Here is a 24692-nt window from a genome sequence, read left to right as displayed (position 1 = left end):
TGAACTCCTGCCATTGCTGCCCCATCCCTTGTACATGTTAACAATTTTTGAAAAGTAAGGATATAGGAGAAACCATGTCCTGTAAGCTGTGATGGGTACACTATTAGTGAAAGATGTTGTTAAAGCACATAAAGGTATGAAAACATCTTCCAACAAACTTGAAAGATAAACTGTATTTTATTTTTCCTGGCATATGAAATTTTGAGAATGAATAATTGGCTTCAGATTTAAAATTTTAAAACTTGATCACCATGTAAATATTTATCTGATTGTTATCGTGAATGGTGTAATATACAAAATTGAACTGAAAATAATATTTTGAAATTAATAACTTCTCTAATTTGCCAAGTCAAAAACCTAACAAATTTTAAAATCATTAGTTAAAGCCTGCCTGCAAGAGAAAGAATATTATATTCTTTAGCACAATTATATGATTGTTTTTAAATAGCTACCCAAACAGCTTATGAAATTATCTACTTTACAAATACTGTTTCAAATAAACTGCACACTTTTGTTTCCAATTTAAGTGATTATTCTTAACTGGAGAATGTAAAAAAATCACCTATATGAAGATAAAGGCACTGAAGTAACACGAATAGCACAAGCAATGAGAAAGCTTTTAATGCAGTCTGGTTTTTTTGGTTCCTGTTTGTCCGAACACTGGCATTTTACACCACCAACCACACAAATGATGAGCTAGGCTTTTTTTTAATGGTTTAGCTGGAAATATTGCTTGATTATTATATCCAGACATATTCCCAATGAATTATATTTTACCATCTTTATGAGGAATACCACTCTTGCAGTTCAGCAATAGCAAGCACTGTCAGAAACCCCTGTGAACCTATAAGGGTGGTTCAGAATTTACGGCTGCTTATCTATTCAGTTCCTGGTCTCATTTTCACTTGAGTGTCGCTTCTTCCCTTTCTACACTGTGCAAAAGACGTGGCATCTCATCCTTCAGCTAGGCACATCAGATTCATTTTCAGATTTTTAATTTATTGATCCTGCTATTCTAGAGTACAATTTCCATCTTTAGTTTCAAATTTCCTCATAATAGTAAAAGAGGCCATTTGGCCCACTGATTCCATGCTGGCTCAGAACATTAATTTCCCTATATTTAATTCCCCTACGCCATACAGTACTGTATTTTCTCTCACTTGCTCATGAACAGCTCTATGGTTTTCCCACAAGTCAACTCCACAAGGGGCAATTTACAATGATCAAGTAACCTAAAGTTCAGCACATCTTTGCCATGTGAGAGAAAACCAATACATGCGGGGCAAACCTACCCAAAAAAGAATGTGCAAACTAACAGCATGCAGATACCTGGAGCCATGGCACAGATGCCCCATCTACAGTTCTGGTGCACTTGTTTCCTTACCTATTCTATTACAGTAATGTTTTTGCCTTATCCCATTGGGATTTCTTTCCTCTCTTCCCACAGCCCTTTGCATCCTTAAACTTGCTTTGTTGTAACTTTTTTTTCCAGTCCTAATGAAAGGTCGTTGGCGTGAAATTCATTCATTCTCATTCTCTCTTTCTCTCTCTCTCTGTCTCTCCCCCTCCCCCTCTCCCTCTCCCTCTCCCTCCAGAAATGCAGCCAGAATTACTGACTGTTTAGAATCTGGTCTGTTTCTATTTTCGATATTTTTCATTTAATAGTAAAGCTTTATTCTGTTCTGGAGCTCGTGTCCATTCCCATCTTGTCCAAAGAATTATTCTAACACAGTTTAGCTGACACATAAGGAAAAGTTTTGGAACTTGCAAAAAGTTTTGGAGCTCATAATGATCATGATTTTATAACCATAAGTGATTGCAGTGCAGTCCCTTGTCTGGTTAGTAACATCTCAAAGGCATTATCCACACAGACAGTTGGGAAATGAGCTGTATGTAGCCACATTTCTGATGCACTACTGCATGTCTTAGATTTCCTCCGAGTGCAAATGCAAAATAACTCATTAGCTTAATGTTTGGACTTGTACTGAAAATTAAACGTCAGGCGCAACAGCGTTATAGAGCAATGTTCTGAGGTTTATTTACACCCAACATAGTGATGAGCAATGCAGTTGTAGTAACAAACACTCAGTTCAATTCACTGTCAAAACGTACAGTTCCTCATTAGAAGCAATAAACTCCTCATCCAAAATAAGCCAGAGAGATGCAGGCAAACAAGTGCCACAAGTGTGAAGCAAACCGAAAGGGCAAAGAAAAATCTAAGTACTGCTACACCTCAATTGTAAAGCGCTTTCTTTTAAAAGAAAAAAATGTTTTAACTCTTTAACTCCATTGTTTTTTCTCTTGAGACACTCTTAGATATACTTTTGAAATGTAATCTTTTAAATAAATTGAATGCAGTGTATTTTTCCACTTTGCCATAGCTATACATGCACAAAGATTATATATGATACATTCAATGAAATTATCAGCCATTTCAGTGACCACGTGCACTAGCTTTCAACAATTAGTTGTTGCAATGTAAAATTAATTTAAAACATTCTCATAAGATGTCATAATCTGTCTGCTACAACTGGATGTTGCACATATTGGAAATGATCTTATATAAAAAAAACAAATTTGATTGATTAACAAAAAATCAACTTAGAACTTCTGATATATCTGGAGCACAGTAGTGGAGCCCAATACATGTGGGGTTAGGCAGTATTTGCATTGGCACTGAAATACGTGCATTCATAATAACAACTTATTATGAAGGAGATAGTAATTGAATGGCCACATATTGATTTACCAAGCTAGTGACCTTTATGTTATCAGCTCTCAGGACATGGGTAGGAATCCTTCTTAAAGAGTAAAGAAATAAGCACAGAGAAAACAGTATTTTATAGGAAACAATGCTTTACAGCATAATAGTTGTAATCTACATGCCACTGGGACACACTGACACTACTGTTAAATTAAATAGACTGACCGAGCTTCAATAAATCAGGACTGCCAATTGACCTATTCTTCCTGGTCCTGCAACATGGCCTCCTGCCACAACAACCCTAAGTAACAAATAAACCTAGAAATTCTACTGAGTAGTGCTAAATTTTCAATCACTATTCAAAGGAAATTAACCTGAACAAATATTTAAATACATTTAGGAATTTTGTGTGTGGTTCAGTCTCTGATTTTATGGCACATTACACAGAAGCTAGTGGAAGCCTTGAGACACCATTGGCTTCCATAATGTTGATATCACACTTGCAGAGATATCAGTAATCTAATTTGGGCTGATTATCCTGCACAGATAAGAGAGTGGTTGACCTAATCAGCACAAATGGTTTAAATTGTCAACATTATCCATATACCAATGTACCAGTTCGTTAATTTCACCAATGCACTCAGGATCTTCGAATGAGAAGTTGTGGCTTGCAAGTATTCTGGGCTTTGACTGCCTTAACTGAGGAATGAAAAGAACACTTCTGGATAGCCACAAGCAGAGCTAGTGTCAAGGAGACCAGCAATGAAGATTACACTTCATTTCTCCAGCATGGTTCGCAAGTTATCCTCACCGTCACTAACCTTGTTATGAATGCCTTTACTTGAGGACAGAGTGGCTTGGACTGTACTGAACTTCAGTCAATGGTTTCATTGTGAAAGCCCAGTTAACAGCATTGCAGGAGCAAGCATGCATTTGATTTCTGTGTCTGGGTTTTGCAATGGCAAAGTCCGGAATGTACTGGAGTTCTCACTGACCTCCCACCTGCTGTACAGTAGACCACTGGCAGATTTGTACTGGGTCAAGGAGCCAGACACACTTTATATCTGCATTATACCTACCAACCCACCCTCAATCTTTATGCCAGCCACAGGTGGCATTTACAGAATGGTACCACTTACTTCAATGGGTTCACCAACTTCCATTCAAAAATTAATTGCAAGTAGAGGTTCAATTTGATTTTCTTTTGATTTTAATGTTGCATTTTAAGTAAATAAAGGAGTTTTAAAATATGTTTGCATTAATTTAAATCCTATGAAACTGGTTTAATTGGTACCATTTAAAAGCAGTTCAATGGGTTTTTACAATAGTGAGTCGTCCAAATGTTATCAGGATGGTCTAGAGTGTAGGCTCAGGTTCCATCACTCCAGGCTGATTAACGCTCGAGGACTTCTCTTTGGGATGGTTACAAGAGTAACCATATAAACCATGTAGCTGAGCTACTGTATGCTATGGATTGCATGGTTTTTGCAACAGAAAATTGCTTACCAATCCTCTACCAGAAATGTTATGAATTCCCTTCCTGTATTAATTCAATACACACACACATGTCGATCAGCCTCCAAAGCATAATCTCTCAGCGCAATTCCAGTGTTGTTAATAAATGGGATGAAGAAAGTCCACTCTTTAATGCAACCTACTTTTATCTCCTAAATGTCTCATAATAATGCCCAGCAAACTCATCTTTGACTGCTAGGGATACCCCTAGAGCAGAAAACCTGAATGATTTTTTTTTTCCTTTGCTTTCCCAAATCACAGTTTTGTGCATCTCTAGGATATTACCATTACCTAACTTGTATCACATATAGTTGTGAAATTCAAGACTGAGAGCTATATCAAGTTAAATCAGTCCAACTCATCGAATATTTATGTAGATTCAATCCTTCATTGAGAGACTTAAGGTTAGGTCAGCATAGGGAATACAGCATTATCGGACGAGGGTTCACAGCCTAAACCTTTCCTTCAACTCTTCCTTTCTTTTGAAATTCCATTCTTTGAAATGGAAATGTCATACTGCTGTACATCTGACATTAAATCAGTTTATGGGCAGGGTTAATAAAGCCAGATTCATATAGGTTCAATTAACAATATGTAAAAGTGTCAAACTTCATAATCATTATGTTTATCTTTATTTACAGAACATAGAATAACCCAAAAATTATTACCAACTTTATACTGAGGAATAACCAGTTTGAACAAAGTGCTTTTCAAGTCCAATACTTTCTTGCAAAGATAAAGGTGACTGAAGTTGGCACACACCAAAAAAAACATGAAATAGTATATGAAATGAAGAACTGCTTGCTACAGTATGAGCATTGAATCATAGTTTTTAATTCAGGCTAAGTATGGAGGTCAAGGCAAGGTGTTTTTTGTTATATATGAGGGAGAGGTAAGGACAAGCAGCAGTCTGCTTGTGTACCCCATTTATCAGCCAAGTTAGAAAAGTGGAGCTCCCTGAGCAGTTTCAGTCCACGGTGTGAAAGTCAGCCATAGGCACATGTCTGTCAGAGGACAAACAAAAAATACAGCTTAAAATTTAAATCAGGGAAGAAATATTAAATTGCATTACTTATTATTTGCATTTAAAATGTGTCAAGTCTTTCTTTTTATGTCAAGACATTTTTGTAACTATTTCTAAAATGATGTCTACAATTGCCACTAATGTTCACCATTTTACCTGTTTAACAAATATAAGTAACATAGCAAGGGTTTTACAATTTCTGTTAACTAGGGTAACAATGGATTAAAATATAGGTGCTCCAGAGACCATAATGAATATTTATAAAGAAGACAATTAAGTTCCAAGACAATCAATACTTAATTGAATTGCCTGCAGTCTTTCTGAAACTCACTGCCATGCAGACATCACCAATTCAGTACAGAAACAGGGAATATCCCTAGAGCAGACTATGCTGTAAAGATTATCTCACATTCTGACCAGTGCACAAATAATTTATGAAGTTGCACCCTTAAAGGGATGTCAATATTTACAGTGTTAACACAAGCCTACTCAGTTGACAGAATAGTTGGCTATTTGGCAAAGACTGGGAAAAATATGCATTTTCCCATTAGGCAAATCATCCTTAAGCATTGTTTGGGATTTCTGCCCCTCACTAAATGGATATATTGAAAATGAAGGATTCTATTTTTAGTGGTGATATAAATCACTTTTGTCATCCTACAGAACTCCTTCAACAATCTCTGGAGAAGTGCCATGAGAGGCCAAGCAGATGACCAGCCCCAGGTCCTTACCTTTGCTGTTACATTGACAGCAATTCAGCAAGGGCATCCCCTTTAATTCTCTTTCTCTGCAAGGGCATATTGACCCTGCTCAGTGTCAGTCTCACTCAAGATAGAGGACTCTGAGGGACAGTTGATCAGCAGTGTAAATTCACACTGGTCCACTCTGTGGCGCTACACATTGGCACTTCAGTCAGCAACACCACTGAACTTAGCAGCCTTGCAGCAATCAGGATTTGGATCAAGAATCCTTTTCTTCTGGTAATCAAGCACGTGTTGTGGACATTGAAAGCTGGAAGAAAGTTCTTCCAGAATGCTGGCTAAAGCTAACAGGAATTGCAAGAGAATGAAGATTCTGCAGTCTGCTATTGGTTGTCATTATTCCAGTGAATGTTTGTTTTGCAAATTGCTTCACAAGCATATAGACTAGGTCCCACTTTCATTAATAGTGTCCATAAGCAGATATTACTTATATTGCATTAGTATTCTGTGACAACTCTGGAAAACATATACTACAGAAAGATTTTGCATAAATGAAGTGTCTCAAAGACTTCCTGAAGCAATTGAGTGGCTCCTCACATTTACTGGTTCTTTGTTCATTTAAACAGTTTGTTATAGCTCACAACACAGACACACTAACTCACAGCACAGATACTCTGAATTTTCATGCAGTATATACACAGAGTATTTTATAATTTTATTTCAAACAAATTTACAACTTCCAAATGTTTTCTGAGCCAACTGAATCAAGCCAACTATTAGATATCAGCCCCAGATGGTTAACTATTCCTTCTCCTAGTCAATTAGACCAAAAAGTAAATGGCAAAAATGCTTTCAGAGGCAATTCTTTGAAGTGCCTTAAACAACATTATTTTATCATGTGGTGCATGCAGATTGGTTAGAATTTAAGAACAATATACATTCTCAAATCACAGAACACACAGAGGGAGTATAATAGTGCTTGAGATTCACATGAGATCATTTTGCCAATCCTTTACTGGAAATATCAATTTTATCTATTAGGCTGTTCATGTTCCACTCTATAGTCAAAGACTGATTTGTACTGTTTTCAGTTAGCTGCATCTATGTTACTGATAAACCAGCCATTAAAACACAAGACAGCAATACAGACAGGTGCTATTTGATAAATACATTTGTATTACTATGAGACAAACCCACTGATATGGTTAGACCTCCATAACGTATCTGATTTATTTGATAATGAATATAGCTTTAGTTCACACTTAAGCTTCAGCTTTTATGAATTGCTGTTATCATTCTTGACTTTCACATCAAGGGAGAAGAGCACATTAAAAGATTCTAAACGTACCATCAAGAAAAAAAAACAGGCTTGAGTTTAACCACGCCATGAAACATTAAAGGATGAGGGCCTCAATAAAACTTCATGAAGCTGCCATGTGATTAAAATGTTTAAAAAAATCCCTTCGTTAATCTGGTTTTAACTGGTGCAGATGCTATTTAATTACAGGAAGAATGAGAGAGTGAGAAGTAAGGTTTCTCATTCTGCCATATTTTACATACAAATATAATTTTAATTTGTCATCTTTTATTCAAGAGAAAATCAGCAGCACTTGCAGGCTTCCCTAATGACTAAATCATAAAAAGGCCACAGGATTCTCTGGACAGTGGAAAAAATACAGAACACCGTACAATTGCTCCTTATAAAACGGGAGATACTTCAAAGATGAAAGAGATGAGTAATTAACAGGAAGTTAAAGCAATAATTTAGCAGGAAGTACACTCATAGAAAAGTGATTTTAGATCACCTTGAAGGCAGTTCAAGAAATAAAATGGGGAAGTTATTTAAGGATGAAATTCCAAAGATCATCCAAATAATTGTCTCCGATGTTGAAGCAGCAGAAGGGAATCAACAGAAACTTACATAGAGTGGATGCATGGCTGCCAAAGAATATTGTTTATTGTGGTCCAAGCCCATGGAGGAGAGACAAAAAAATGTGAAAAATGGCAAGATATGCAGGAAATGGGCTGCGTAATGCTGTCCATTATTTCACTTCATGAAACTGATGTTCCGTTTACATGTCAAACCTATTTGGTTTAACCATGCATTTAATACTTGTGCTTTATTTGTTTCTTTTCCATTTAGGATCCAGTTTTTTTTCTGCACCATCAGAAGGAGAAAAAGATGTAGCTCGCGTGCTGCAATTACCTTAACTTCAGTGCAGCATCATTAGTCACAGAAGTTTGGGGAAAAAAAAATCACATTTGCACATAGCTTCCTAGATTCATGCTACACGGCACACATTCAGCCTCACATTGTTTTCTGCCAGGCATGCTAATCTGGGTTTAATAAGCAAACATTGCTGGGATTGAAGCAATTTTCTCAGTCACTTCTAAATATATTTGAGAATATATGATTAGCCTTGATACTGAATGTCAATAGCTTTGACAAAATCTGCACTGGCAGTCTTTTTACACTTGATTTATGACATCTTGCTCTCACTAGTTTATCTCCTGATTGCATATTTTTGGTCCAAATTTTCCTGGCAATACATCGAGTTTGTCTTATTTAGCAAGCTTACTTCTAAATAATAGAATAGTTCATAGCATTCATTTAACTGGAAAAATGGACTAATAATGAAAAGTACTCAGCTTTGTTAATGATTACTTTCTCACAGTAATTATTGAATGTTCCTCCTACATAACGTTATGCCACTGTTCAAGTGTAGGAAAAGAAATGACAGTAGATTACCCATAATACCTTCTATTGAACTCTATCCTGCAAGTCTATTAGTGAACTCCTAACCCATCTACCACAGGGTTATTGCCTTCTCAATTTTGCCTCTCTTTGAGGTCATTCTTTTCTGACTTTCCATTAGTAATGTGAATACCTTCCCCTCGTTTTCTATATCCGGGAAGTATGGTTCCTTTTCTTTTCATTACCAAAACTGTCTCTCTCAGTTCTGTGTTATTGGGTTCACGACCTTCTTTCAACAGATTATAATTGGGATCTGATATTTCTTTTTTTTTGTAACGGATGTTGACCTTTCCTCCACTTTCATTTCTTATTATGGACTTCCCACATCTAGTAAATCAGCTGGATCACAACCATCTTCACCAATTTGAGTATTTTTAAGCCAAAAGAGCCTTCCTATAATGAAGCTTTCACTTTTGTCCCAATAAACTGCCACCATTATAATGGTTTGTCATATTATAATCCACAGTTACGGAGAAAAGGAGAATAATGACTCTAAATACCATTCAACTATTAGTGTTACTAACAAGAGCCAGGTAGAGAGAATTGGATGTAATCAAACTATTAACTCACATTCTGGCAAGTTGATTTTACTGGTCATATCCCAACAAGCATCCCATCTCTTCCTACAGCAATACCCTCAATGCACATACCACTGCCATTCAATTGTTTCAGATTATTTTCATTTCTTTACTAAAGCACGCTTGGCTTCTACTCCACATTTCCGGCTAATTATTGGAACACTAAGAAAAGTGAATAATACTGTCAAATGGGACCAAATTCTATTGTTGCTTGCTCTTTTGGTTAAGCATGGATATAATCTGTTTTGTTCAATTCTTCCATTCTTCCTCCCCCCGCCCCCCCCCCCACGTACCACCCTCCCCATTCACTCATGACCATCGACATTGGGAACAGAATAATGATTGTAAAAGCGCTTCACATAACTGTGGATTCAATTCATTTATAAAAACATCATTGCGAAGTTCCGTCTGTTGCCGTTTTAGAGTCACACAGGTAAGCAGATTTCCAAACAATGACTTTCTCTTTGGATTCTTTTATCAAATAAACCTAAATAACTAAAGGCAAAAGACACACACATCAACTTCTCTTGGTTTGCCGAATTTGCTACAAAGTTATTGTCGGAGCAATCTATTTGGTCCCAGTTATTGAAAACAAATTTTACTAAGCAGGAATCATATGCATTTCCCCTACGCAAAATCTGTAGTTGATGATCACAAAGCAAACTATTTTGATTTGAATTCTAATATAAATTGATGCAAAGATCGATTGATTGGTCGTGACCGCTCCAGCGCGCCGCGCGATAATGACCTGGACGATGCGCAGCGTACGAACTTCAGAAAATCAAATGATGAGCACAACCTTACACGATTTAGAACAGAAGTGAGTCATCTATTGTCATATGTAAGATTTAACAAATTAATAAAACGGTACATAAGAATACTGCAAAAAATAAACTTTACAAAGAGTGAAAGGGCGGCAAACTATGGTGAGTGGCGAACGGATATATCTTGCCAAAGAGACTAGAAGTTGTTATTTTTACTTTATTGAATAAAAACTATAGATTACAAATAGATGGAGATTCGTACTTTGGGTTCTCATCTGGAACAGTTGACCACAAGCTCTTGAGATATGGTGGCTAAGTATTCCCCTTCTTTGCAAACTTTGATAAGCATACTGTACCCCGATGCACTTTATTTTAACAACGAGCGCTAGAGATACTTGTATCTCTCACACCGGGTAAGACCACAGGACCAGCATGGTAAAATGCTCTTGTGCTGTTTATTATAAACTCTCGTAAACACGAGACGCCCTTGTTAGTTTAGACTTTGCTAATACACTGAGACGAAAAAGCCTCTGATCCGATCCACATGATGTTACACACAAGACTGTGCCGGGAGCAAACTCGAGTACTCTGTGTGTATGTGTGTATGTATGTGTGTGTGTGTGTAAGAGAGAGCGAGAGAGAGAGAGATAGTATATATGTGTGTATGAGAGTTTGTGTGTATGTGTGAGTTTGTTTGTGTATATGTGTGTGAGAGATAGTATATGTGTGTGTATATGTGTGTATGAGAGTTTCCGTGTGTATATGTGTATGTGTGTGTGTGAGAGAGAGAGATAGTATATATGTGTGTATGAGAGTTTGTGTGTGTATGTGTGTGTGTATATGTGTGTGTGTGTGTGAGAGAGATAGTATATATGTGTGTATGAGTTTGCATGTATGTGTGTGTATGTGTGTGTGTGAGTATGTGTGTGTGTGTATGTGTGTGAGTATGTGTGTGAGAGTATGTGTGTGTGTATATGTGTGTGTGTGAGATAGTATATGTGTGTATGAGAGTTTGCATGTATGTGTGTGTGTATGTGTGAGAGTATGTGTGTGTGAGAGAGAGAGAGTATGTGTGTGTATGTGTATGTGTGTGTGAGAGTATGTGTGTGTGTGTGAGAGAGAGAGAGAGAGAGTATATGTGTGTGTGCGTGTGTGATGTGTGAAAAGATCGGGTTGTTTTTTTTGGGTTCATTGGCGGGGTGGTGATGGTGGGGGAACATAACAACATCTTGACGGATAGAAGCAGGTCAGTGGAACACATGACACCGACTGAACGACTCCGTCCTCAGTCCCAGTACTAACACAGGCCCCGAGACCATCCTCCACACTGACCGCATGTCGAAACACGCGGCGGTGACACAATCCAGCGGGGAAACGGCGAGAACATTGGATATATTTATAAAGGAAAAGTTCAACAACTGTCCTGTCAACATAGAACAAGCCACGCCGACATATACCAACCAAGCGATTCCTCTATCTGTTCACTTCCCACTTTAATTTTACACAATTCTGATCGTATATTATTCGCATTTGGTCCCAAAGCGTCGATTTTTGCTGGCATAAGGCAACTTCACTTTAAAAAGTATTTTCCTTCATCATTTCGCAATTATTTAGAACAATTTTCTACGCTGAAATTATAAGTTATCTGCTCGGAGTGAAAGGGAATACAGGCAGATCTGCACTGTAATGGGAGAAGAATGCCAAGCACTGCAACCATCTCTGGAAGCCCAGCCACAGATACGTTCAAAAGTAGCCTACTGTAGTAAACAAAACTGATGTGACAGCTTGCCCAACTCCCGCCTCCTGGACTCGTCACATCTCAGATGCAATGGAGCATATTATCAGCGATCATCAAAGTTTGATGTTACATAAAACGCACAGCATTATTTAGAGCGCTGAGCGCTGCACACAGAAACCGGGAAATAAAAAAAAAGTTTGAAGACACCATCCATGCAGACACCCTTTAAATCTAGATTCACGCGGGTTTACACTCAGGTTACATTGTACGCGTGGTCGCTCCACCTCTCAGCTCTCACAGAATTTGTCCAGCTGCTCCCAGACGATCTCTTACCTCGCATGGTGGCGACTTCAAATGCAAAACGATCATGAATTTATATCAAAACCAAACGCTCCGCGAGAAGAGAAGCGGCGGCTAGAAGGCGATAGAAAGACTGTCAGTAGCTTGTTCTCCCACCATTGCTCATTCTCCCCCCTCGGTCTGTTATTACTGTTCGTTAGCGCTCCGAATCTGAATGGAGCTTGTGGCCTTTCACATGACATCTACACCGTTCATCCGTATGTGAATTTCACCGGGAGAGAGTGGGGGAGCTTCTTATAGCAGCAAGATTATTCTGTCTCTTCCAGCTCCTCCCACTGACCAACAGCGACCAATCATTGTCAAGGGAAAATACAGTAAATAAATAACACAAAATATAAAATAACCTCACTTCGAAGAGAAATATTTTACCAGACTGGTCCTCACAATAGTAAAATATCGATTGATCATGATCACCCTTATATTAAATGCATTCTAATTGTCTTATTTATTTTACACAGACACATGCACACACATAGATTTTAAGCCCCATTATTATAGTTGGTAAGCACAGTTCTCAGACCTTTTACCAAATTTTCAAAGTAAATGATCAAGTACCTCCAACTGAGGCTCCGCGAGTCCAGGAAATGTCGCGTCCTTTCAAATTATAAGTTTACTTTACATATCACTTTGTCAGGCAGGAAAATAATTTCACGGCTGCACGGTTCTTGGCTCGAGGAGTGAAGCAGTCTGTGGACTTGAATTGAATACCTGGAATGCCAGGTGTTTTGATGCACCTGCGTGATGATGCAACATGATAATGTAAGAAATGCACGAAAATATGAAAACAAACATTGGAAATTACACTTATAGTTCAGAGAGAGAAACTAGATAGAATATTAAACACACGGAAGGCTATGAAATATTTTTTTTAAAAAAATCGGAAATAACTTATGAGCAGATAATGGACTTTGAAGACAGGCATGGCTCCAAGTTTGTATAAATTCAGATACGGCAATCTAACCAGGTCATGAAAATTGCCATGTGAAAATTAAGCTATTGTTGTTAGAAATTATTGAACTGTATTGATAAGTTCCCTTTATTATAAAATAAGTATATATTTTCACAGGTAAAACATGAATTCTCTAATTTGAATATATTAAATGTAAGGTTATATCCCCAACTTTAACATCTACAGTACAAAGAAATCATTTAGCTGGCACATTGGAGAACCGTTCAAACTGAAACAGAACTTGGACTTATGTATAACTTATAACCTTAGAGCGTCAGAAATTGGTTTGAAGTTAATGAAGCAGTTTTACAGTTACTGCTGTAATGTGAGATACAGCAAACTATCTGCAGACAAGCTCTCACAAACTGCAAAGCGATAATAACCATATTACTTAAAGGATATTGATTAAGAATATATTTGCAAATGTTACCTTCAAAATGGAGCAATGCCATCTTTTATGTCCAGCTGAGAATAAGGCAGAGATTTGTTTCAACATTTCATTGAGTTATATCAGAATTTTAATGTTATTTTGCACATAGTGCAACTTACAATAAAATCAACCTGTGTTACATTGAAAATAAATATGAATACTTATTTTAGATTCCATGAAAGTAGAATGTAAAGAAATAAATGATTGTATCATTGAGATTCATCCATATGCAGTATCTAAAAGTTTTAAAAGAATACACATTTTTGTTTTATTTTTCTTAGTCCATAGGATAGGGATTTTGGAAGTGAGATAAAATGTTTTACCCCTAATATGAATCAAATTCAAAACATGGTTTGCATTGTTCAAATATCTTAACTGGTTGCTGGAGGGAGGTCATTAAAGAATAAAACCTTTAAAATATCTATACAATTCCTTTAATTTGCAATGACATATTTATTGCAAGTACAGAAAATTCCATTTATTTATTAGAGCTCGCAATAATTTAAGCATGACTTACAAATGTGAAAAATTGAGTTTTTGTGAGCTTTTGCATGGAATTTAAAAATCCATTCTATTCTAATTTTGCCTTGTCTGTGTAACAGCTCATATTCAAAATCAAAAGAAATAGCAATGTAATTTTTCATCAATGGCATGCACTTGTGGATTGTTAAGGAGGTGCTCACTATTTAACTTTTCATTTACATGCAATGACAACTTTGTGAAGCTTTTAAATATTAAGTTTAAAAAGATACACTGATTTAACTTGTGAATGATCCAAGTATAGTTTCTTAAGAAGTTATTTAAGACTTTTTTTGCATAAAATTAATCAAAAGCCGTAGATGCTTTTTGTGAACCAAAATCTTTAAGCTATATTAATAAAAACACATTCCGCTGCCCCCTCAATCACGGAATACCTTTGATGCATTTTTAAAGTTTTAATCTAAATTATTTCCTGCTTATATTCTCACTTGGCAAATTTTCCATTCAGTGATTTCCAAGTAAGAGAAAATTTAAGATGAAAAAAGTGACCATGAATTTGAGCAATGTTTATAACTAAACCACCAACTGTGCCACAAACCAATACATTTTGCTTTCAATCTCCAGTTTATTTCCATGCATCTTGACAAGTCATATCATAATACCTTGGGCCAATTCACAGGAAATGCAAGAATTAAACTGGTGAAATGGGAATGAGAGTAGAAACCCCCTTTTTTTTGTATATTTTACCTATTTTATACTCTGGACAAGTGTTTTTGTGGGTAAGAGCTAAGCTCTAACCCTCTTAACCACACACGATCTTTACATTTGTTCAGATAGCGAGCCAAGGGAACCACAGAAAGAAATTCAACATTTATAAATCCTTCCAACCATTTACAAACACACTAGTTATGGGAGATTGGAGAACAGGCCACAATAGATTGTGACTGCCAAAGAAAAATAAGTAAGTAGTCATCAATAAAGTAAATAAGTAAAATCAGTGAAAAAAACATTATTTACTTCGAATTATTTTCTTCATCTAGGCACACCATCTTATAAGAGTTTAAAGATTGCAGTAGAAACCAACTATAAATGATCTTCCTATGTAATGCTTCCTGTTATGCTGCACTATTGATCAAAGTTAACTAGCTTTAAAATCTATTTTCAAAGTTTCCAGATAAACTCTTTGATTGAGAAAAGTAAGACCGTTAAATGCTTTCATGTACAACAAAGTTCAGATGAATTTAACTGTTGAACATATAAAGTTTCAGACAGATTGAAAGTGGTTGAAAGTTGATTTTGACCCAATTTTGTAGTTGGAATGGTTGGACTCCACATATTTGTCAGAATTCCAGGATTTGAGGCCCACCTTCGGCAATCCACATTTTGGTGCTTTTCCTCTAATTTTGCCTAAAGCAAATTTCCTAATTTTGGCTAGGAATAGCCTTGGTTAATTACTGGGAATGAAGAGGAATATGAGTGGAGTTTAGTCCATATTGCTATTGACAAGTACATTGCTTTAGAGTTAAAAGAAGCACTCCTAAAGATACCAAGATCTGAAGGCCTGAGTGGGCCCTTCTCCGTTCAAAAATTCTTTTTTTAGAATCTGTGCTAAGATCTGCTTATCAGAACTAACATATCAGAAAAGCCTAGCAGTTATTTAATTTGCCTGTTAGTGAATACATAACTACATATCTTTCCGGTGCCCTTTGTTGCAGTCAGAAGAACAGTGAAAGTGTCGTTTTGTTTGCATTGATAAGCAGACACAGCAAGTTCAATTTCTTCCCTCCTTAGTTTCTTCCCTAGTCTACCTACCACTAAATGGTTGCAATTCCAGAAACAGGTATCTGAAATATCCTCCTCATTTGAATAAAAGTGAATTTAATAGTTATGTGCATTGCTACCATAAAAGAGGTTAAACATAGGATCTAAATAGTTAATTTTCCTTATACCTCACTGTTCATATTTTGCAAATTATCCAAGATTCAATCCCCGATTTCTAGAGTTTATACAGGTATCAAAAATTTTGTGATTACCTATATTTAATTTGTGAAATTAAGCAGAGTCATGCTAAGTCTCTTGATCTTGCGGTTCCCACAGATGTAGATTACTGATGAGGACACCTATAGCTAGCCCTCAAACATAATCAATCTCAAACCAGCAATATGCCATTGGCATTTGTTGAATGTTGCCATGCAGAAATTAGCTGTCACATTTCCAATATTACAAAAAGAATGGAAGTACATTATTTCTTCCATTTGTTTTGTCAGACTCATTTGCTATGCTTTTTTTTATGGTATACTTAGTAAAGCTTCACCTACAAGCATAGAACTGTATCTTAGTATTCCTCACATTGGTACTAACAGTGAACCTAAAAAGTACTAAAATTTCGGCCATTTCACATGCTAAAATCAAATAAGTTGTAACTCATATTTTCACTGAAAAAGTGCAGTCAGATGCAGAATGCAGCAAACCTAAATATTAGTTTTAAATGTGCATTATGATTTTTCAACATAGTCATTTTAGAATTGAATGTAAGAATCTGCTTATACTATAACTAGCCTTAAACCAGCAGAAGTAAGAAATGGTTTGATGTTGTCATGGTGTGTATAATTGTATAATGGCAGTGTTAGAATACTGTCAGAATTTTAAGGTACACATGTATGTTGGCTATCAATTAACACAATTACTTCTTATAAATTGTTTGTATGTACGCTTTAAAGGCTAGGTCTCAGATAACATACTTAGCTGTGCTATTCCTCAAATGAACACTGCACAGAGGTACTGAATCTTAGTCCAATGACAGTTCATATCAAATAATGATGATAGGTGGAAGCTGAAAAAATTCTTTTTCATATCCTGTTATAAATGGTTTCAAATGATCGCAAAGGATGTTTGGGATAAACTAAACTGCACGATTATTGCTCTTGCTTTATATCTTCACTCAAACAGCAATTCTTGAGAGCATTATCATTTTTATTACTTATTTATGAATAATTTTAAAGTATTATAATTTTGCAGACTGTTTTATAAGTCATCCCCAGTCTCACAGCACAACTGGACTGCAGGTATATTGCATTATAGAATTATAACTTGCATTGCTTACACTGATTCCTCATGTAGCAGGTTATATGATTTCTTCCTTAATGTTGTAATACTACTAAACAGTCGAACCATTATCATTAGACAAAACCTAGAAATGCTTTCATAGAATGAAAACATTTTTTAAAAAGACAACATTAATTCTGTTCATTTTGGGAGATTTGATTCATATGCCCAGAATTTCACTTTACCCTTGGCTGCCTTACTTTTTAAATTAACTGTGCAGGGAACTAAATGGAATGGTGGGTCAAGCTTGCTGGACCCAAGTTCAGATGCAGTCCAGAAGGATGTATAATGCAATACTCGTCTTGCTGTTGGCTATAAAGTTCCTAAATGAAATAAGTGTAACCCAGTTCCCTGAAAGCATGAGCCCACAATTCATAACCTGACATTAAATTGTCAATCTCACCAAGAGAAGTAATGGATGCAGGTCACATGAGAATGAAATCATCCTAGTGATAGAGCATACAGTATTTTTCTGATGTTGACTTTAAAATAAGGAAGTTTGACGGATTTCTATCTTATATCTGAACTTGAAATTAGCTATGATCTGGTGTAGCACGAGTCAAAAATAGTAGGATTAGAACCCACTTCAGAAACTGGAGAACTATATCCAAGGTGACATTCCATTCCCTTACTGAATGACTGCTACACTGTCAGATGTGCCATTTTTTTCAGATGAGATATTAAACTAAGGCTCCGCCTGTCCATACTGATGAAACTAAAATATAGTATTTTGTGTCATTTTAATATTTCAGATGAAAAACTGACTTAGAGTAAATATGATCATATAATGTACTATTGGCTCCTGACTCCTGTCAAAACTGCTTATTTCCTTCTCTACAGTCAGCACAAAAGCACGAGGTTAATCGTGACCAGATTGTTTCCATTTCAAACAATCTTGCTAATCCCCTTTGTGCTGCCTTTCCCACCCACAATTCCAATAACAAATGCAAGGGTATGGTTTTGGAGAGGGCGATGCCATTGGGCCTTCTATGCTGCTAATGGGTTTGCAGAATTTTATGAAGTCAGTGCTGGTGGTAATTCTCCAGCCCTTTGAGGTGCCTGCTGTGGGTATACTGTCCTGAGGAAGGGTCTCGGCCTGTAATGTCGACTGGTATCATTGGAGCCTGCTTGAAGCAGGTGGGTACCTCAGGCTTTTAACATGAGAGGTTAAAGATCTTAGTGAATGCCCTAGCCAGTTGATCAGCACAGGTCTTTAGTACTCGGCCCATTACGCCATGTGGGCCAGATGTTTTCCATGGGCCCACCCTCCTGAAGGATGTTCTGAAATCAACCTGAGAGACTGAAATCACAGGGTCTTTGGGAACTGTGGGAGCTTGTGAAGGTTTTTCTATGTTTTGGCAGTCAAAACAAGCAAAGAAGGCATTGAGCTCACCTGGGAACAAAGCCTTGATGTCATTCATGTCACTTCGTTTCACTTTGTAAGAGATAATAGCATTCAAGCCCTGCCATGGCTGTTGAGCAACCTTTAGCGATTCAGGCTTGGTTTGGAATTGCTACTTCGCCCATAAAATGGTCTTCTGGAGATTGTACCTGGACCCTTGTATCTTACTTGGTCATCAGACCCGAATGCCACTGATCTGACCCTCAGTAGATTGAGGATCTCATGGTTTGTCCAGGGCTTCTTGTTGGGGAAAACTCTGATTGATTTTGTGGGGACACACTCATCTACAACTGTTTTTAAAAAGTCCATGACAACGATGGTGTATTCATTCAGATCCTCTTGTGAGTCCTTGAGCATGGCCCAGTCCACCAACTCAAAGCAATCCCATAGCCACTCCTCTACCTTTCGCAACTGCCTCTTTGTTGTTCTTATCCCTGGAGCCTTATACTTTAGCCTCTGACTGTATGCAGGTAGGAGAAGGACAACCAAGTGATCAGATTTCCTGAAAAGCAGTCTAGGCATAGAACAGTAGGCATTCCTTATCTTGGTATACCAGTAGTCTGTTTTGTTGGGACCCTGATGCCTCAGGTTATCTACTAATGATAATTGGACAGATAGTTATTCAAACAAGCCTGATTACCATGTCCCTAGAGCATACTGAAGAATGTGTATCACATCTTACTGGTAAATCTTATGTCGTCTACTGAGATTGAGGCTTTTTGATTCAAAAATATCTTCTTCTGTTGTCTGATGGTCACACGGATGCCTCAAGATGATGGTGATTTTTGTTTTGACTACTTTCCTTCATTAAGAAGCAGCTCCTCATATCTGGAAGTTGTTTCACATTTTCTAGGACTTTAGCTTGGATCTTGATTATGAGGGGGTAATGAGGGCACATTGGCTGAGGACTTCATCCAATAATTTAGTATAGGGATTATTATCTCTTATACTCATCACAGGAGTCTACAATGACTGGGAACTTGAAGTCCAAATGCACACATACATAAACATCATCTGTATATTGTAAATTAAAAAAAGGATATTAGGATTTGTCTGACTCGGAGTAGAGATGATAAAGTTTGAATAGTTCTCCATTTGAAACACAATGAGAATGAAGTATCAAAGCAGTGAAGGCAGACTAGAATTGGTGCAATGATATTGTTTCTAACTCTCATCTGCATGGGGTTGGGTCTGTGGCGAATTGATTAGTTATGATTATGACTTGCATTTCATCATGAAGCAAACGCAGGCATAGGAATAAGTTTCTAAGGTCAGCTAAATTTGAGAAGGCTTCTCCAAACTCCTAAACAATTGACTGAATTAAAAAATCTTATCAGCTTCAATTTGACCATGTACAACAATTAATGATTTTTGTTGGATTAATCACGTAGCAAAGAACGCTGTGTCTTTCAATGGAGGGAATCTGCATTGTGATTCCAGGTGCTTTGCTACTGGGAGGGGACAGTTGAAGAGGATCCATGCAGTGACTTTTTCTGTGCCAGAGAGCGGGATGCGGTCATTTGTAATTACCACAATTAATATTTTCTTTCCTGAAAATACTTATAAATCTTTTTGTTGTGTTGCCATTTCAGTCTTTTACTGGGATGCTGTAACATCAAGATTCTGGTGGCTTGCATGCTTCAGAACGGAATAATGTATGGTTATGAGAAAGACAAACTCTTAGTTATGCATTTCTTTAAAGCATTCCTTCCATAAACATTGACTGACTTTGTCCTTGAAAAGCATTTCTCATTCTTGACTTTCAACAGGGTGGATTGTTGGGCTCTTGAGCTGTGGATTACCTTCCAGTCCTTTGCTATCAAATTGTTGACTTCATAATCTCCCTTCTTGATGCCTTCAGGTAAACTCATAATGTAGATGAATTCTCTCTTTTTGTCATGTCCTCTTCAATGCTTTCCAATATCTCAGTATGACAGTTATTCTTGGCATACAAATGAAGGCTAGATGGCAAATGCATCTAGACCCTCTCTGCATTGCTCAATGCAGTTGAGGCACAGACAGTCTGATGTACAAGTATCAGAATTCTGATAATTTTGGATATCTGAATCCACCGTGTACGTGTGGAAATTCAAGGCATGCTACAGGATGGTTCATTTCACAAACCATCACCATCGGTGACCAACATTCATACTATTGTCCAATGATTGAGAATTTAGACCATTTTTAATAAATGGAAGTTTCTATATATACTGTATGTTTCATAGACTAAAAGTATGTGAGGCTTGCAGTTACTAAAATCTGTAACAGTAGTAGTATCTATTACGCCCATAGATGGCACTAATGGGGGTCAGAAATCCATTGAATTATAGAATTGTACAGCTTTGAAACAGACCATTTGGCTCAACTTACCCCCACCAACCAGTGGGCACAGATTTTATGCTGTGATTATATGATTTTGTGTTGTGATTACACGAGTAAAGAACTTTATCTTGTTGTTTTAGTTCTGTTTTAAGTAACTATGCTTAGATAACTTTGCTGTTAGCGTAGAAAATGTTTCCCTCGGGCCTCTTTTAGGCCATCTGCTCATTTCTCTTATTGGCATCAGCTACAAAGAATGTTTAGTTAACTTCTTATTTCTAATAATGTAAGGTTTTATTTTTTTTGGGGTGGGGGGTGTGGTTGTGGGCTCTATAACCATGGAGAAATACTGTAGAAGTGGAGAAGATGAGAGTTAAAGCAGAAATGGAGGAAGCTAGTAAGGATTAGAAGGTAAAGCACTGCTGACATATTGGCTAGACTCACTGATAATATTATCCAAAGCCAGCTTTCATTGGATGGAATCAGATATTCGGGCAAGGGCTCTGATATGCAGAAAGTAATTTGCACATTTATAAAATTAACGTACTGATAAATTCCAATGGATTTTTGGAAGGAAAATCTATTAAAACTGAGATTGCTTTGATGAACTCTTTGTTTGATTTGTTGGAAACAGTTGGGATGAAATATAAATAGACTAGAATAAGGTTTTTTTAGCCATTGGTCCAATTCCTTGCCAGCTTGGTGTTTTTTTTAAATATGTTGTGTTCTCGTTTATTCTTAATTGATCTAGAGGGTAGGGTGGATGTTGCATGAAATGGTTAGAAATTGAAATTTAATGCTAATGCCAATTCAAATAGTAAGTTGAAGTAAGGGGATAGATAGAAGAAATAAAGGGCTGAAGAATAAGGAATCTGATAAGAGAGGGCAGTGAACCGTGAAAGAGAGGAAAGGAGGAGGGGAATCAGAGGAAGATGATGGGCAGGTGAGGAGTAAAGAAGGAGCGCGAAGGCAAATTCAGGCTGGAGGAGCAGCACCTCATATTGTTTGGGTAGCCTGCAACCTGACTGTATGAATATAAATATCTCCAAATTTTGGTTCTCTCACCCCTCCCTCCTACCCTCTTTTTCCATTGCCTTTTCTGGTTAGCCTTTTGCCATTTCTCTTCTTCTCACTTGCCCATCACCTCCCTTTGAGTCCTATCTTTTTCTCCTTGTTCCATGGTCTACTGCCCTCTCTAATCAGATTCCTTCTTATCCTTTTATCACTTCCACCAATCCCCTTTCAGCTTCGTACTTCTTCCCTCCCTCACCCACCCACCTACCTTCCCCCTCACTTGGTCTCACCTATCACCTCAACACACACAAAATGCTGGAGGAACTCAGCAGGCCAGGCAGCATCTATGGAAAAAAAGTACAGTCCACGTTTCGGGCTGAAATCCTTGGGCAGAAACATCGACTGTACTTTTTTCCATTGATACTGCCTGGCCTGCTGAGTTCCTCCAGCATTTGTGTGTGTTGCTTGGATTTCCAGTATCTGCTGATTTTCTTTTGTTTGTGACTCACCTATCACCTGCCAGCTTGTGCTCCTTCCCCTCACCCTTGTCATTTTTTGGCTTTGCCCCCCACCCTTCCTTTCCAATGCTGATGAAGAGTCTCAGGCTGAAATGTTGACTGTTTAGTCCCCTCCACAGATGTTGCTAGACTGGCTTAGTTCCTCTAGCATTTTGTGTGTGTTATTCAAAACTCCTGTATGGCTTTTGCACATGGAGTCACTGGTAAAATGAACCGAATACAGTGCCTGGTCAGAACTGCATGAGAAACTTTCTGTTACTTTGTCAGTGCCTCACTGCCCTTTGGAAAGCAGGTCCGAGCTTAAAAGTCTGATAAAATGGCAAATGCTGTCATGGAGTCAAAGAAAAATATGGGTGAAAGGGGACACAGTGGTCCCATGTGTTTCTGGGCACCTCCCATGCAATGGTTTGGTCATATTGACTACTGTGCTCCAAGTGGACCAAAGTACAGAGTGATTGGGAGGTAGTGATCAGAACATATAATACAATGCAAATGCCATAAAGGATGTCAGCAGTAAAATTATTATTTCTCATAGTGATAATCACTGCAGACTGAGGCTGGCAGAGATTGTGTGCAAGGTATTGATGTTTCAGTTAAGAGCTTTTACTTGCAAGACTGAGTCCTGATGCAGCATCCTGAAATGTTTGTAATTCCTTTCTCCCCACAGATGCTGGTCCACCAGTCGATCGCTTGTTGCTCCATATTCTAGCACCTGCAGTCCCTTCAGTACTCATATTTCACTTGCTGTCTCATTGTCAAGCTCTTTATGATACACTCCTAACTTGGATGTGAGTAATCAGTAAAGGTCAATAGTATGCCCCAAGGTTTGAAGCTTTACTGGCAGTGGGGGAAAATACAGGTGACATTTTAAAATCTGCAACTAATGGAGAGAGTACGTCAGCTGCACTGAGGAAATGATCAAATTATAATTTCCTGCTGGGTATAGTTTTACCCGGAAGTGATTGCCAATGATTTCCCTTTAATATAATGTCTTTTATGTACACCCTTCATGTAAAAACAATGCAGGTGGATAAAATTTTTAGGTTATTTCTGTTTACAATCTCATAAAATGCCATAATTTATTAAAAATATAAGTAAGTTGGAAAAAAAGAACATTACTATTAATATACTTTGTCATTTTTTAAGATTATTTCCTGATTAAATGGACACTATCTTTGGTGGTAATTTGGAAGTGCTCAATAATTATTTCATCTTATTTATGGCGTGTATTGTGGAACACCATGTAGTTTAGGCCTTTATTAGAAAGTAGTTATCTGATTATAATGTGTAGCACTATCAAAATGAAAGAAAATATAAGCAATCCTATCATTTCAAAATGTAAGTTAAGACATTTTCAAATATTTAAATCACCATTGCTATTAAATGTTGTTGACTATTGTTTTCTGTATCTTGATTAAGCTATACTTTGGAAATTGTTTTCTAGTCATGGTCATAGTCATAGTCATACTTTATTGATCCCAAGGGAAATTGATTTTCATTACAGTTGCCGCAACCAAGAATAGAGTATAAATATAGCAATATAAAACCATAAATAATTAAATAGTAATATGTAAATTATGCCAGGAAATAAGTCCAGGATCAGCCTATTGGCTCAGGGTGTCTGACCCTCCAAGAGAGGAGTTGTAAAGTTTGATGGCCACAGGCAGGAATGACTTCCTATGACGCTCTGTGTTGTATCTCGGTGGAATGAGTCTCTGGCTGAATGTACTCCTGTGCCCAACCAGTACATTATGTAGTGGATGGGAGACATTGTCCAAGATTGCATGCAACTTGGACAGCATCCTCTTTTCAGACACCACCGTCAGAGAGTCCAGTTCCATCCCCACAACATCACTGGCCTTACGAATGAGTTTGTTGATTCCGTTGGTGTCTGCTACCCTCAGGCTGCTGCCCCAGCACACAACAGCAAACAGGATAGCACTGGCCACCACAGACTCGTAGAATGTCCTCAGCATTCTGGATCTAGATCACTCTAAACTAAACATTTACATCATACATATCAGGCCGGAGTAAAGTCATTATTTTCCTGTCTCATATTACCTGTGATCCAGTTTACTGAGAGTGAAGAAGCATAGTGTAACTTTGAAACAAAATCTGAAAAAAAACTGGTCAATTAGAGCAGTCAATTGGAGAGGAGCTAGAAAAGATGTCGCCAGAGGTTTTAGCAGCCAAAGGCAACTTCTTCCAGTTCGTTCGCAAAACAGTTTATTCTTCTTATCTAATGTCTCTCTTTTCTTTTCAAGGTGGTTGGGGTTGTGTCAGAGTTTGTGATCTACAGCTGCAGCTCGAACTATGGTTCTCTGCAGATGTGTTCT

At 37.4% G+C, this 24692-nt stretch overlaps 1 protein-coding gene across 1 annotated transcript in view; it reads right to left on the bottom strand.

Moving 5' to 3' along the window:
* The window catches only part of rorb (RAR-related orphan receptor B), a 199862-nt gene extending 187542 nt beyond the window's left edge, over positions 1–12320 (bottom strand). Inside the window, exon 1 of the mRNA XM_063069177.1 lies at positions 12113–12320. Coding sequence (XP_062925247.1) covers positions 12113–12119 — 7 coding nt within the window. The 5' untranslated portion in view covers positions 12120–12320. The remainder of the gene's footprint in view (positions 1–12112) is intronic.
* Positions 12321–24692: the final 12372 nt, after the last annotated feature.

The sequence above is a fragment of the Mobula hypostoma genome, chromosome 16, assembly GCF_963921235.1.
Source record: "Mobula hypostoma chromosome 16, sMobHyp1.1, whole genome shotgun sequence".
NCBI lineage: Eukaryota > Metazoa > Chordata > Chondrichthyes > Myliobatiformes > Myliobatidae > Mobula > Mobula hypostoma.
This window is presented reverse-complemented; position numbering and strand designations above follow the sequence as displayed.